The sequence below is a fragment of the Calidris pugnax genome, unplaced genomic scaffold, assembly GCF_001431845.1.
Source record: "Calidris pugnax isolate Ruff unplaced genomic scaffold, ASM143184v1 scaffold58, whole genome shotgun sequence".
In the NCBI taxonomy this organism is placed as follows: domain Eukaryota; kingdom Metazoa; phylum Chordata; class Aves; order Charadriiformes; family Scolopacidae; genus Calidris; species Calidris pugnax.
In genome coordinates this window covers 1,766,187-1,779,549 of record NW_015090868.1, presented here as the reverse complement: position 1 = coordinate 1,779,549, position 13,363 = coordinate 1,766,187, and the positions used below count along the sequence as shown (strand labels likewise).

Below are 13,363 nucleotides of genomic sequence, written 5' to 3'. Positions count from 1 at the left end.
TTTTTGTATGAAAATAAAATGACATTAATTTTTGTGTTAATTAGGGCGCCTCCGATAATAGGTTATCTTCCATTTGAAGTTTTGGGAACATCAGGCTATGATTATTATCATGTGGATGATCTAGATAATCTGGCAAAATGTCACGAGCACTGTGAGTATAACTAGGCTGTTACAATGAACGGGTTTTGCTCTATAGATGTCAATTGACAGTTTCTTAAATTGCACAAATATTGTAGTGAAATTTAGGAACACATTTGAGTGAAGTGTCTTTACTCCCATTCATTTGACTTTATGGCACAGATTTAACTTTATCTTATAATTTAGAGTTTTCCTTGTGGTAAATTGGAATACACAGCACTATGACTGATATTTCTCCAGTTCTTCCAATAGCATTTAACAGGCTCTGTCATCATAGAATCATAGAATTTTCTAGGTGGCAAGGGACCTTTATCTCATCTAGTCCAACCATCAACCTAATTCTGATAAAAACCATCACTAAACCATGTCTCTAAGCACTGTGTCTACCCATCTTTTAAATATCTCCAGGGATGGTGCCTCAAAAAATGCAAAAATTGTTTAAATGTGTAATAGGATAAGATTTTCTGTTCAGTTATGGTTTTCTTTATAAAGCTGTATTGAAATTTTTTGCACATAAATTTTTCACAATGTGTAAAAAAAAAAAACCAAAAACCAAACCAACAACTAGAAGGAAACCCAAAAAAATCCTAGAGAAATGGAAGTTAGAATTCTGCAGTTCTCAGAAAAATGCAGTGTAAAATATTTTTGGAAATAGCTACAGTTTTAAACCTGTTCTTAGTCATTGTCATAATGCTGGATTGGGACATGGTTTTGGGCCATATGAACTAGGAAATAATGTTTATTATGTAATTGCAGTATTAACAGATTTCTGATAAAAACCATCACTAAACCATGTCTCTAAGCACTGTGTCTACCCATCTTTTAAATATCTCCAGGGATGGTGCCTCAAAAAATGCAAAAATCGTTTAAATGTGTAATAGGATAAGATTTTCTGTTCAGTTATGGTTTTCTTTATAAAGCTGTATTGAAATTTTTTGCACATAAATTTTTCACAATGTGTAAAAAAAAAAAAAACCAAAAACCAAACCAACAACTAGAAGGAAACCCAAAAAAATCCTAGAGAAATGGAAGTTAGAATTCTGCAGTTCTCAGAAAAATGCAGTGTAAAATATTTTTGGAAATAGCTACAGTTTTAAACCTGTTCTTAGTCATTGTCATAATGCTGGATTGGGACATGGTTTTGGGCCATATGAACTAGGAAATAATGGTTATTATGTAATTGCAGTATTTACAGACCGGAAAGACAGTAAACTTTATTCTTCACTTTTCTAGTAATGCAGTATGGGAAAGGGAAGTCATGTTACTACAGATTCCTTACAAAGGGACAGCAGTGGATTTGGCTGCAAACACATTACTATATCACGTATCACCAGTGGAATTCCAGGCCAGAGTTTATTGTCTGTACGCACACCGTTGTAAGGTAAGTTATCTTTTAAAAATCTGTATTAGAGAAATTCTAGTGGCACGGAGCTGTATTGATGGTATTTTTGGAGGTAGAGAAATCATAGCACTTTAAAGAATCATTGGGAAACTTCCTGGGATGCTTTGTAAGTAAAGTACTTCCGAGGAGTTTATTTTTTAGAGGTATGTTTTCTAAATCATCTAAGAATATAGTAGTCATGTTTGGCTTGTTCTTCTAGTTATGCAGAAGTTAGAGCAGAAAGACGACGAGAACTTGGTATTGAGGAGTCTCTGCCAGAGATAACAGCAGATAAAGTGAGTGTCTTACAGAATTTTATTTTACTACTTCTTTCTTTCATACCAAAAAGAATACGTAAGCAAATACGCAGCAGCAAGAAGTGCTTTGTCCTGTTACAGATAAGGGTGTTATTTTGTTGTCTAAATAATATGACTATTTAAAATTAAAGAATCAAGTCTAGGAAGGGTGGTTTAGCAAGAAGTGCTTTGTCCTGTTACAGATAAAGATGTTATTTTCATGTCTAAATAATATGACTATTTAAAATGAAAGAATCAAGTCTAGGAAGGGTGTTTAACTGTATTCTTCCCTGAACACTCTTTACGTGAGTTTATGTGCATGTAGTTATAACGTGGCAACAAACATAAGTCCTTATTAAGATCTGATTCCTGCAGAGTTTTATTCATAAATAAATGTTTTTCCTTACTGGAAGCACCCATAATCTGAAAAAAAAAAAAGGTCAACACACAAAGATGGCTTAAAGGAATTCACAACAGGAAAGCAGGGGCTGTTCTCTTGTGTGACTCTGTCCCACTTCTTTGAAGTACACAAAATTAATTTTGAATTACTGCTCTTGGAAGCTCAGCGAGTCTAAGATAAGCCAGCTTGTGCAGATGCTCTGCCGTGTCTTCTCCTGGCACTTCAGAAATGTTTACACTTGGCAGTTCAGCAAGTTTCATTTGAGAGTGCTCCTTCGCCTGGAATTAACTCATCCTTCCTCAGAAGAGGAAGCATTACACAAGTGTTCAAAAAAAAAAAAGGTCAACACACAAAGATGGCTTAAAGGAATTCACAACAGGAAAGCAGGGGCTGTTCTGTTGTGTGACACTGTCCCACTTCTTTGGAGTACACAAAATTAATTTTGAATTACTGCCCTTGGAAGCTCAGCGAGTCTCAGATAAGCCAGCTTGTGCAGATGCTCTGCTGTGTTCTCTCCTGGCACTTCAGAAATGTTTTCCCTTGGCAGTTCAGCAAGTTTCATTTGAGAGTGCTCCTTCTCCTGGAATTAACTCATCCTTCCTCAGAAGAGGAAGCAGTTCACTCATTACACAAGTGTTGAGAGTGAATTGAGTTGCTAGAGAAGCAGGTCAACGCAGCAGTCAGTTTGTGGCTTGTGTCTGCATGCATTTGGGTTTCTAGCCTTATATGGCTTTGGTTTGGTTTATTTTCCAAGGATAAAAGCTGCAAATGGAAACTCAGCTTAGAGATATCAACCAGGCCACTGCTTCTGCTCAGCCACCTGTGTAAGGGGGGTGATTAGACAGCATGGTTTCAGATATTTGCTAACAGAAATGTACATTGTGTGCTGAATCAGGTAAAATAAACGTTCTTTGTGTGTGCCTCCTTCAGAGTCAGGACTCTGGGTCTGACAATCACATCAACACGGTGAGTCTCAAAGAAGCACTGGAAAGGTTTGATACCAGCCCCACACCTTCTGCTTCCTCCAGGAGTTCAAGAAAATCTTCACATACTGCAGTATCGGATCATTCATGTAAGCACCAACTGTTGAAAATATAATTGCCTTCCAGGTGAAGGCTTTTTCTGCTTTACTTACTTTAATTAAATGCATAACTAACGGTTTAGCATCATTTTATGAAAAACATGCAAATGAAAATGTCCTCTTTGAGGGTTTGGAGATCTCGTAACCACTCAGATTTTCAGAGGTTGCATAGTGACTTCTAAAAGTACAATAGCTGCTGTTTCAGTCCATCAGATTGCATTATTGTTGGATAGTCTGGGTTAAAAAAAAATAAATAATCCAAGCCTTCAGCCTTTTTTTTTTTTTAAATTCATTAAAAGCTACCTGTGATTTGATTTTTGCATTGAGAATTGAGATTACTGCTAACATGTCTCTTTCTCTCTGTACTTTGTCAGCAACACCAACTAAAATGACAGTGGACACTAGCACTCCTCCGAGGCAAAGCTTATCTGGTCACGAAAAGACTGCACAAAGAAGATCATCTCTGAGTAGTCAGGTAACTCTTCAGAGAAAAATTTTGCACGTAATCAGGGTAATTCACCTTCAAAAGGTATAATTAAACCCATATAACCTTTGTTTTATTTCTTCTGAGAAACACCTAATTTAAACTGTAACATTTCACTTGGAATATGTGACAATCAGAATTGTATCATCAATGTGCAGCTTGAGTATACTGCATTTTCAGGAAATACAATAATTAAGCATATAAGTGTGTGGTTTTGGGCATTAGGGTTGGCAGGATTGTGTATGAATCTCTGCTTTCACTCATACATAACTTCTTTGTACAATTCTGCATTTTTAATGTATTTATGTATGTAACTACTTATATACATATATATAAAAAATTGCCAGTGCAATGCAGTGTACCCCTATAGAGAATTCATGTAGATTTTTGACTCTAAGAATATTAGTGAATAATTTCATGTAGTTTCTGAAGTCTTGGTAACATGAGAAAATGTCATGCTTCATGTACTTGGTGCTCATGTTCCAGTTGAACTAATACATTCACTGCAAAAATAGAAAGCTTATTAAAATATGCATTTTTAAAAAGTTATTAGTTTAAGAATAAATCAAAGGAATAACTTCCGAAGTTGTTGATTTTTTTTTCCTTACTACCAATAAGACTTTTAAAACAGTTGCAATTGTAATTTCTTTTTTTCCTGTTTTATGCCTATTGCTTTTATATATTTCTAAGCAGTGGGAAAATTTTATATACATATATGTATATAATCAATTGCTCTTGTATTCTTAATTCTCTAATATTTAATGTTAGATATTTCAGGAAACATTTATTTGATTTTATCATATCTTCATATGATGCTATTTTGGAAGTGACACTTTACGTAAGGAAATATGTCAAGTATGAAGTTCATTCTCTTCCAGTTATGGAACAATTTTTTAAATCCTAGTCTTTAAGCTCCCAGTCTCTTGGACAACCAGTAGTGCAGCCAGCGATGTCTCAGCCTGCAACTCTGCAGCTCCAGTCTGGCATGTCCCAGGTATGGATTAATTTGGTTTATTGTTTATTATTTTTTAAACAGTCTTGTTCTGAATAGGTTAATTTCTCTTTCAGAACTTGACTTCTTTGATGCCAAAGTCACCTTTAACGTTATTCTCTTGAAATGAGCAAATTCCCCAATTTGAGACTTTTCCTTTATGTTTTTTTTCCTTCCATTATTTGTTTCAGCCTTGGCCATTATAAACATAGATACAAACACAAATTAAGATACAGTTTGTGACTGAGGGTATTCCCGAGTTATTTGCATATGTTTTAGCTCTGGGTGAATTTTTTTGGTAAACTGGTACAATTCTAATTTTTAACTCTGCAGCACCGTATAAATTATATAGAGTCGTAATGATTTGGACACCAGTCAATTTCTTTTGCTATGGAGTTTTGGGTTTTTTAGTTCAGCAATTCTGATGCATCAATTAAATGTGACATCAATGTGAGTTCTGTGACATTTTCATACTAATGAATTTGTCCTCAGATTATGTTTATTAGCAGTTTAAAAAGCAGTGCTTGATTTCATTGCTACTGCGGAGGAGGAGATTTACTGCTCGTAAATAAAATGTCATTATTTTTGCTCAGCTTTTAATTTATTCATTACACTGCAGCCTGTGTTTCAGTTTTCAGCTCAATTAGGAGCTATGCAGCATCTGAAGGACCAGCTAGAGCAGAGGACACGCATGATAGAGGCAAATATTCATCGACAGCAGGAAGAGTTGCGTAAGATTCAAGAGCAGCTTCAAATTGTCCATGGTCAAGGGCTCCAGGTGAGTTAGTGTTAACTCTTACAGGTTTGATCTGTAGGGAATTCAGGCACCTAAAATGAGACTTGGGCACCCAAACCAGCACAGTGCTGTTCATTCTACCTTATTGCCCCGTCTCCTTGTAGTCTTGGGACTGTCTCTTTGTAAAGACTCAAATATTTTTGTCCTGAATTCAGTTTATTCCAACAATGTTGGAAAGTTCACTATAATCATTATGATTTCTTGATTGCTAAGGAAAATTATGTTCTTGGTGCTATACCTGGATCTACTGAGTCCGAGATTTCCTTCATTTGAATTAGTTTCATTTCTGGAGATCTTATGGAAGAGAAATAGAAATGTGATCGCAAATTCAGTTTGTCTTTAGACAGTTGTAGTCTACATTACAAGTTAATCTCTAAATAGTACTTTTTCTTTAAGGACAAATATTAAACCTTCATATTTAAGGCTCTATAAATCAGGATTCTGATTCATATCTTATCAGTTAGTCTCTGAATACTGACCCTTTATGGGAGTTGGACCATTTGCTGTTGTTGGTTGCAGAGCTGTTTCAACACTTTTAAGTAACCAAGATGAAACTTTTGTTTTATATTGATTTAAAATCATTAAGTTTAGTTTCTCTTAAGCATCTTGAAAAACTAATAGTTTTTTCTTAAAAGCTAACTTGCAGATTTTTTTTAAAAGATGTTCCTGCAGCAGTCAACTTCTGGACTCAACTTTGGTTCTGTGCAGCTTGCTTCTGGAAATTCTTCGAACGTCCAGCAGCTCACGCCAATAAACATGCAAGCTCCAGTTGTTCAGACTAACCAGACTCAAAGTGGGATGAACACAGGCCATATAAGTACTCCACACATGATACAGCAGCAGCCTTTGCAGAATACTGCGACGCAGGTAAAATTCTCATTATTGATATTGCAGGATAGAATATACGCTCAAAACCATCGCTGAAACGCAGCAGTAGCTTCCCTGACCATCCCACTCCCCAATTTTTTTTGACCAATATCCTTTGAGTCATCCTTCTTGATGTTCAAGTTTTACAATTGAAATTCCTTGGTGTTCTTGATAATGCAATTTCAGAGCTTGTTTTTATTTTAAGACTTAGGCACGTAAATAATTAATAACAAGTAGCTTTTTGGAAAGACCACAATCAAGCAAACTTTTAGCTTGCCTTTTTTGAATGTCTATGAATTTTCTGTTGACAGAACACACAACATGAGGATTGCACTGGGTGAGCTTGAAACCCCGTGTCCAGACAGCAAATAACTAGAAACATGTAGAAACAGGTCGAGCACATGTTGGTGCTCCTGCAGTTGACTTTTCTACTCTTCAGCAGTTTCAGTTAGATGCCATAGGTGTATGACAGCTGTAGTTTATTCAGTTTCTTTTGGTTCCATGTGAACTTTTGAAATCCACAGCATCTCATAGTGTGTTCTACAGCTTTTCTATCTGTGAAACATGATTATGTTTGTTTTTTCAACCCGCCACCCAGCTCATATACTGGGAAACACATTGGGCAGCTATTCACTTTCCATCTTCTCAGTCATGCATGGTTTCAAAGTCTTCTGGCACATGTATCTCCACAGAGTGTTCTTCAAGCTGAACACTTTTACTGCCTTTGACCATTTTGGGTATGGAGGCTGTTTATACCTCTGTCTCTGTGGTCGCCCTCCTTTGTACCTTTATCCAAATTCCATACTTTCTTTTTGAGATTTATGAAGAGGCAGACAGTGGTGCTCAGTGTTAGCATCTCAGCAGTAAGCTAGTTCCAAACTCTTGAGTAAGAAATTGAATGATGCAATGCTCACGTTTTATTCTAAGCCTGGCACAGAGATGCTTAAGAAGTGAAAAATAGAATCTTGAACAAACAGGATGTAAGTAGCTGAGAAATTCAGGAAAAAAAAATTACAGAAGAGGTTAATCTAAGATTTTCAGATGTCTGAGGGCCTGTCCCACCTTGAAATCCTCAGTCAGTGGAAATAGCCTTGTACTTAAATTTAAGAATTCATTTGTAATAGAAAAGCATCAGCAGTTGTGACTAACAGGCAGTGACAATGAGGACAACAGTAGTACCCGGCTATGTTCAAATTACTATCTCATAAAATATTTGTTCTTTACAGCATAATCAGCAAAATGTGATTAGTGGACACAATCAACAGTCTTCTCTTGCCAGTCAGTCCCAGAACACGGTCTCAGCACCTTTGTATAACACTATGGTGATTTCTCAGCCAACGACGGGGAACGTGGTCCAGGTTCCTTCGAGCTTACCCCAGAACAACAACCAGAGTGCTGCTGCAGTCACCACCTTTACACAGGAGAGACAAATCAGGTAAATCTTCGAGACCAATATTCAGATGAGTTGCTTTAAGGACATGCTTACAGAGCTGCATCTTACACAAAAGGAACTAAAAAAACCCACGTGGTTTGTTATTTTAGCTCTATATGAATACAACAGTTAAACTTTGCCCAAAATAACACATTCACAGGCTTATCAAAGCCATTCTTGTTATAACAAAGTATAAACTTGACAAGTCTGTGTTTCTCAAGCGCACTTTTCCTAAAGGGACTCCAAATGTTTGGTTTTTTTTTTTTCCATGAACAGATTTTCTCAAGGTCAGCAGCTTGTCACAAAGCTGGTGACGGCCCCGGTGGCGTGTGGAGCGGTCATGGTCCCCAGTACGATGTTCATGGGGCAGGTGGTGACAGCTTACCCCACTTTTGCTGCCCAACAGCAGCAGCCACAGACTTTATCCGTAACGCAGCAGCAGCAGCAGCAGGGTCAGCAAGACCAGCAGCAGCAGCAGCCACAGCTCACCACCGTTCAGCAGCCAGCCCAGCCACAGCTCACCCAGCACCCCCAGCAGTTCCTACAGGTAAAGCACCATTCTCTACAGATTTTTTGCATATTCTGAAGCCATTCTGGAAAAATCTTTACTGCTTTAAGGAGAGGTGGTCTTTCCTGCGGTTTCACTCTATGCTTTCTCCTGCTTTATATCATCTTCCCTTTGAATCACTGCTATTGATAGTCCATGGGATGAAGAAATGGATGTTTCCCTTTAAAAAAGCTTGCTTTTTCTTTGCTTTTGTGTATTAAGGCAAGAAGGTAGGAGAGAGAATCTCAAACAGAAAGCAACTTGCAGCCCAGAGCAAGACACATCCCCCTAACGTAAGGTGTGAACGTCTGCCTGGGCTACAGGGGAGCCTGAGCAGCAAGTAACCTTGTAAGCAAAGAGAAGAACCTTCTTTTAGTGGAGAAAGAGGAGAGATTGGGTAAAAAAAGAAGGAAGGCAAAACCCAAGGAGTTTAGAGATAGGAAATACAGAAAAGAAAAGGAATAGAAGGTAGAAAGAAGTGATGGGGAATTCTGTTGCCATTTGCTGATTCCAGTTTATTGCTGGCCTGTAGCTCACCAGCAGGTGATACTGGTGGGGGAGATGTAGTGGTGGTGAGAGCACTAGGGAGGAAGTGCCTTCAAGAAGGCCTGGGTTAAAAAAAGGTATCTTAATTTGGCTTCTGACATTGCCTTCTCCAAAGAAAGATAAAAGTCCACAGAACTATCACAATGTAGTTTGTGCACATTCTTAACGTTCTTTAACTACTCTGGGTTTCTCAGCTCTATTTTTTTCACTCTTTAAGAGTATACATAAGTAAAAATCCCTATTTTGCAAGTATTTCTTGCTATGTTTGGTCTCCCATTTGCCCTACATTTGAAACCCTGTGCATAGGTGGAGTATACACAAATGCAGTAAGTAATTGGAGGTTTCACCTACATTGACATCCCCAAGGAAGGGTTATGGTTCTGTTTAGGGCTGAGTAAAATTTTCTTTCACTAGGTCATTGATGAAAATATTGACTTGTTGAAAAAGAGTCTTTCATGTGCATCAGTCATGCATCAGGCAAAGGCTTTTCAGCTGCAAGTTGACTCTCAAAAAGAGCTGAAGGATACATAGCAATTTGAATTTCAGCACTCCGTTATGTAGCGGGAGGCTCTTGAGCTGAGTCAAACCAGAGCACAGATCTGAATGTCTTCTCTGACAAGTCTGTAATAGATATATTAAATATATGTATTATATAAAAACAATACTGTAACAGCCATGCTGTTTAGCAAGTTGGTAGTGTCTGTATTTCTGTTTCTAAATTATAAAGTTTGTACAATTTTGACTCCATTCCGGTGAAAACCAGAAGATCTGTGAAGGATGAAGATCTCCAAAGGTCTGTTCCTGGCCTAGAGTTTCTTTCCAGCAAAAGTTTAGTCTTTTTAATCCAAACTGTTAAAAGTGCTAGAACTGGGAAGTGAAGCAAACACTCTTTAGGAAGGGAGAAAAGTGGTTTTCCTGCCTCTGCTCCCAGTCTGGCTCTGGAGGTGCAGCAGTCGATGGTGTTCATTTTCTGCTGTGGAATGTCTCTCAGGATTGAGACATCCAAGTGTGTTTGTGCCCGGCCTTCATTGCTTTCCTTCAGTAACCACCAGCTTTCGGTTCACTGAATTTCACTGAATTTTTAGAGTTGGAAGGGACCATAGAGATCATCTAGTCCAACTCCCCTGCTAAAGCAGGACCACCCAGAGCTTGTCAGAGCATGTTACTCAGGACTGCATCCAGGAGGGTCTTGAAAATCTCCAGAGAAGGGGACTCCACACCCTCCCTGGGCAGCCTGTTCCAGGGCTCTGTCACCCTCACCGTGAAGAAGTTCTTCCTCATATTCAAGTGGAACCCTTTATGTTCCAACTTGTGCCCATTGCCCCTTGTCCTCTCACTGGCAACTACTGAAAAGAGTCTGGCTCCCTCCTCCTCAGCCCGCCCTTGAGATCTTTGTAGCCCTTCGCTGGACTCTTTCCAGCAGTTCCCTGTCCCTCTTGAACTGGGGAGCCCAGAACTGGACACAGTACTCCAGTTGTGGCCTCACCAGTGCAGAGCAGAGGGGCAGAATGACCTCCCTTGACCTGCTGGCCACACTCTTCCCTATGCAGCCCAGCATAGTTCTAAGGTTAATATTAAAAAAACCTACCATTTCCTGTAGTAATTAATCCCTTTCAAAGGGGATGTTTGGGTCTGCAAATGTGGTGATTTCTTTGGTCATTTTGGCCGGTGGGGGGGATGAACGTGACCTGGGCCAAGCCATGGACCGTGTTTTCCTGTGACTGCAGTGACAGCCACCTGTGCTGTCCAATGGATCCCTGGAGCCCTGGTGTGCTCCTGTGGGTTGAGATGGAGACAGATTGCCACATGCTGCTCCCCATCCTCACGGGAAATCACGAAGACCACTTAGCAGCTCTTTTATTAATTGGTCAGATGCTCAGATGCACTACTCTTTTCATCGTTTGCTCAGCTCAAATGACCAAATCAGAAGTTTTATTTTGATGGAACCCTTGTGAAAAGCTAAAAACCAGCCAGGCCTGCGTTTCCTGGCGCAGCAGGAACAACAACAACAACAATAAAAAATAATCATCTTTTCCTGTTTGCCCCTTCTAGACGTCCAGGTTACTTCACGGGAATCAGTCAGCCCAGCTCATCCTCTCTGCTGCTTTCCCACTACAGCAAAGCACTTTCACCCAATCCCACCACCAGCAGCACCAGTCTCAGCAGCAGCAGCAGCAGCAACTGGCACGACACAGGACTGACAAGATGACTGATCCTTCCAAAGTTCAGCCACAATAACAGGGGGCTCTGCCTCCTTTGGTTTGGTTTTTTTTGTTTTGTTCTGGTTTTTTTTGTTTTTTTTTTTTTCCTTTGAAGCAAACTAGCAGGAGGAGGCTTGCTCCAAAAAAACCAAGTTGCACTGAGGCTGCGGAGGAGGCAGCACGAAGACTTTCCAGCACCGTGGTGTTGAGGTCTGCTCCTGACTCCTGGAACCTCTTTAAGAAAAAAAAGCCACGAGACGGGGACGGGGACGTGGCCAACTTTTGAGAGTTTGCCCCGGTTTCTGTGTTCTAAAGGATTTTCGCTGCCATGTGTTAATTTGTCCAGGTGAAATCTCAAAATGTGACTGAAATGAGAGGGATGCTGAAAATAGTGGTATTTTTATCAATCCTGTACATTTTTAAAGTATTAAAATGGACACGGAGCAATTGTTTGAATTAGCAGGAAAAAAAAATAATATGCCAGGAATCTAGTCCAAAAACCATCTAATTTTTTTCAGATGATTATGGGACAGTAAATATTTTAAAAATGTTGTGTGAAATCCAGTTCTCTGTTGTACAGATGCTGTAAAATATTGTGTATATGTCTGCATAAAAGGAGAAGAGAGCAAAATATTTTATATGATGCATGAAAACGTAATCTGTTCTTTGTAGGTTTGAATCTGTTTCCCCTAAATTCTCACGCCATACTCAGACTAATGTTTTCCTCTGTTTCTACCCTTTTGTTTACAACATGATGCATCCTTAATTTTCACCCTTTAATGTGGGCACAAGTCTCTCGTTTGTGCTTTGTCCGTGATGTCAGGGTTTGTCCGGTGAGGTACAGTGTGTTGGTTAGTTGACTTCTCGAAGTTAAAATTATTGATGAAGCTGTGTTTGGGGTTTTTTTTGGGTTTTTTTTGGTTTTTTTTTGAACTGGTGATCATCGCATCAGGGTTCAGGACATTCAGATTCATGAATATCATCTGTCATTTCATAATTAACTCATCGTTTTATTTGAAAAAAAAAAATAGGAATTTGCACTGCTTTCTTGTGGATATGGGTTGGAATTTTATTCCCCAAAGCTATCTTTTGATATAGTTCATAGTTGGAGATATTTATGTAAAAGGTTTAAAAAAAAAAAAAGACAGTAATTTTCAAGAATGTTTCAGTTATAGGAGTAATTTGCACAAAAATATATTTACATTTAATAACCTTTTGGGCACTTTTTAACCACTTTCTCTGTGGTGAGAATTGTAACTTGTTAAAATATGTTGGAATCTTTTTATTCTCCTTCAAAAATAAGTCAGAACTAATTCAGGGTCATTTTAACAACAACAACAAAACCCATAGTGCCTTGATTTTAATTCAGGTGATAACGTCGAACATCTTGAATTACAACGTCTGGAATCTGTGACCATTTTCAATTTTGAAGTCTTAGTTACATCGTCAGCCAAACTCGTGTATCTATTCCATAGCTACTTCTGTGCTGTGCTTTGGTTTTTCAACGATGGTCTGAGTTGAGAGCAGGAGCGTTTTTGGAGCGGCACTCCCCCTCAAACACTAGCCAGGAACAGAGAGGAGTCTCTAAAATCTCAGACCTTGAAGGTAAATTCTCTTAAAATATGAAAAAACCCATAAATCTCTAAGTATTGATTACTCCTTTTGCAGCAGGAGGAACATTAAGCTGAATTTTTTTTGTTTTATTTTTTTTTTTTAATCATTTTTGTAGCGTTTGAAGCGTGTGTTGGGGGAGATCACGACTGCATTTAACACTACCAGGCTATTGATTTTTAAGAGATACCGCTGAACTAAGACTTCAGAAGGCAACTTCACTTTACAAAGAAAATAAAAAGTTCCAACAGATACGATGTGCTATTTTAAGTAAACGTTCAGTAGGTTTTTATGGTACTAGTTTGTGGATAACCAGAACTTTGGAGGAAAATTAATAAATGCTGATAGATCTGGTAATTAAAAACAAAGAAAAACAAAAACAAAACAGTAGAAGCAGTTAAAATTAGTGCTAGGGAGAGAAAGCTGGATTAATCTTGAATAGGGAGGAGGAGTTGGATGAATGTAACCAAATGGTGATGGACTATTTTGTACTATGAAGCCGTTTGATTGTATTATTGTCTGGAGGAACCAAACCCGCAGGAAGGCGACAGCGGTGTAGCCCAGCGTTGGGTTGGGAGTGGAGGAGGAGGGG

At 38.6% G+C, this 13,363-nt stretch overlaps 1 protein-coding gene across 7 annotated transcripts in view; it reads left to right on the top strand.

The window, feature by feature from the left end:
* CLOCK (clock circadian regulator) overlaps positions 1-13,145 on the top strand; it is a 61,475-nt gene extending 48,330 nt beyond the window's left edge. For 6 of the 7 annotated variants that reach the window (XM_014945566.1, XM_014945568.1, XM_014945564.1 and 3 more), the window contains 11 exons: positions 45-151; positions 1,372-1,519; positions 1,740-1,815; positions 3,146-3,287; positions 3,671-3,771; positions 4,685-4,774; positions 5,391-5,549; positions 6,228-6,434; positions 7,661-7,869; positions 8,143-8,413; positions 11,012-13,145. In XM_014945566.1, the coding sequence (XP_014801052.1) occupies positions 45-151; positions 1,372-1,519; positions 1,740-1,815; positions 3,146-3,287; positions 3,671-3,771; positions 4,685-4,774; positions 5,391-5,549; positions 6,228-6,434; positions 7,661-7,869; positions 8,143-8,413; positions 11,012-11,197 (1,696 nt within the window). In that variant the 3' untranslated portion in view covers positions 11,198-13,145. The remainder of the gene's footprint in view (positions 1-44; positions 152-1,371; positions 1,520-1,739; positions 1,816-3,145; positions 3,288-3,670; positions 3,772-4,684; positions 4,775-5,390; positions 5,550-6,227; positions 6,435-7,660; positions 7,870-8,142; positions 8,414-11,011) is intronic. The other variant, XM_014945569.1, reaches the window with a different exon arrangement.
* Positions 13,146-13,363: the final 218 nt, after the last annotated feature.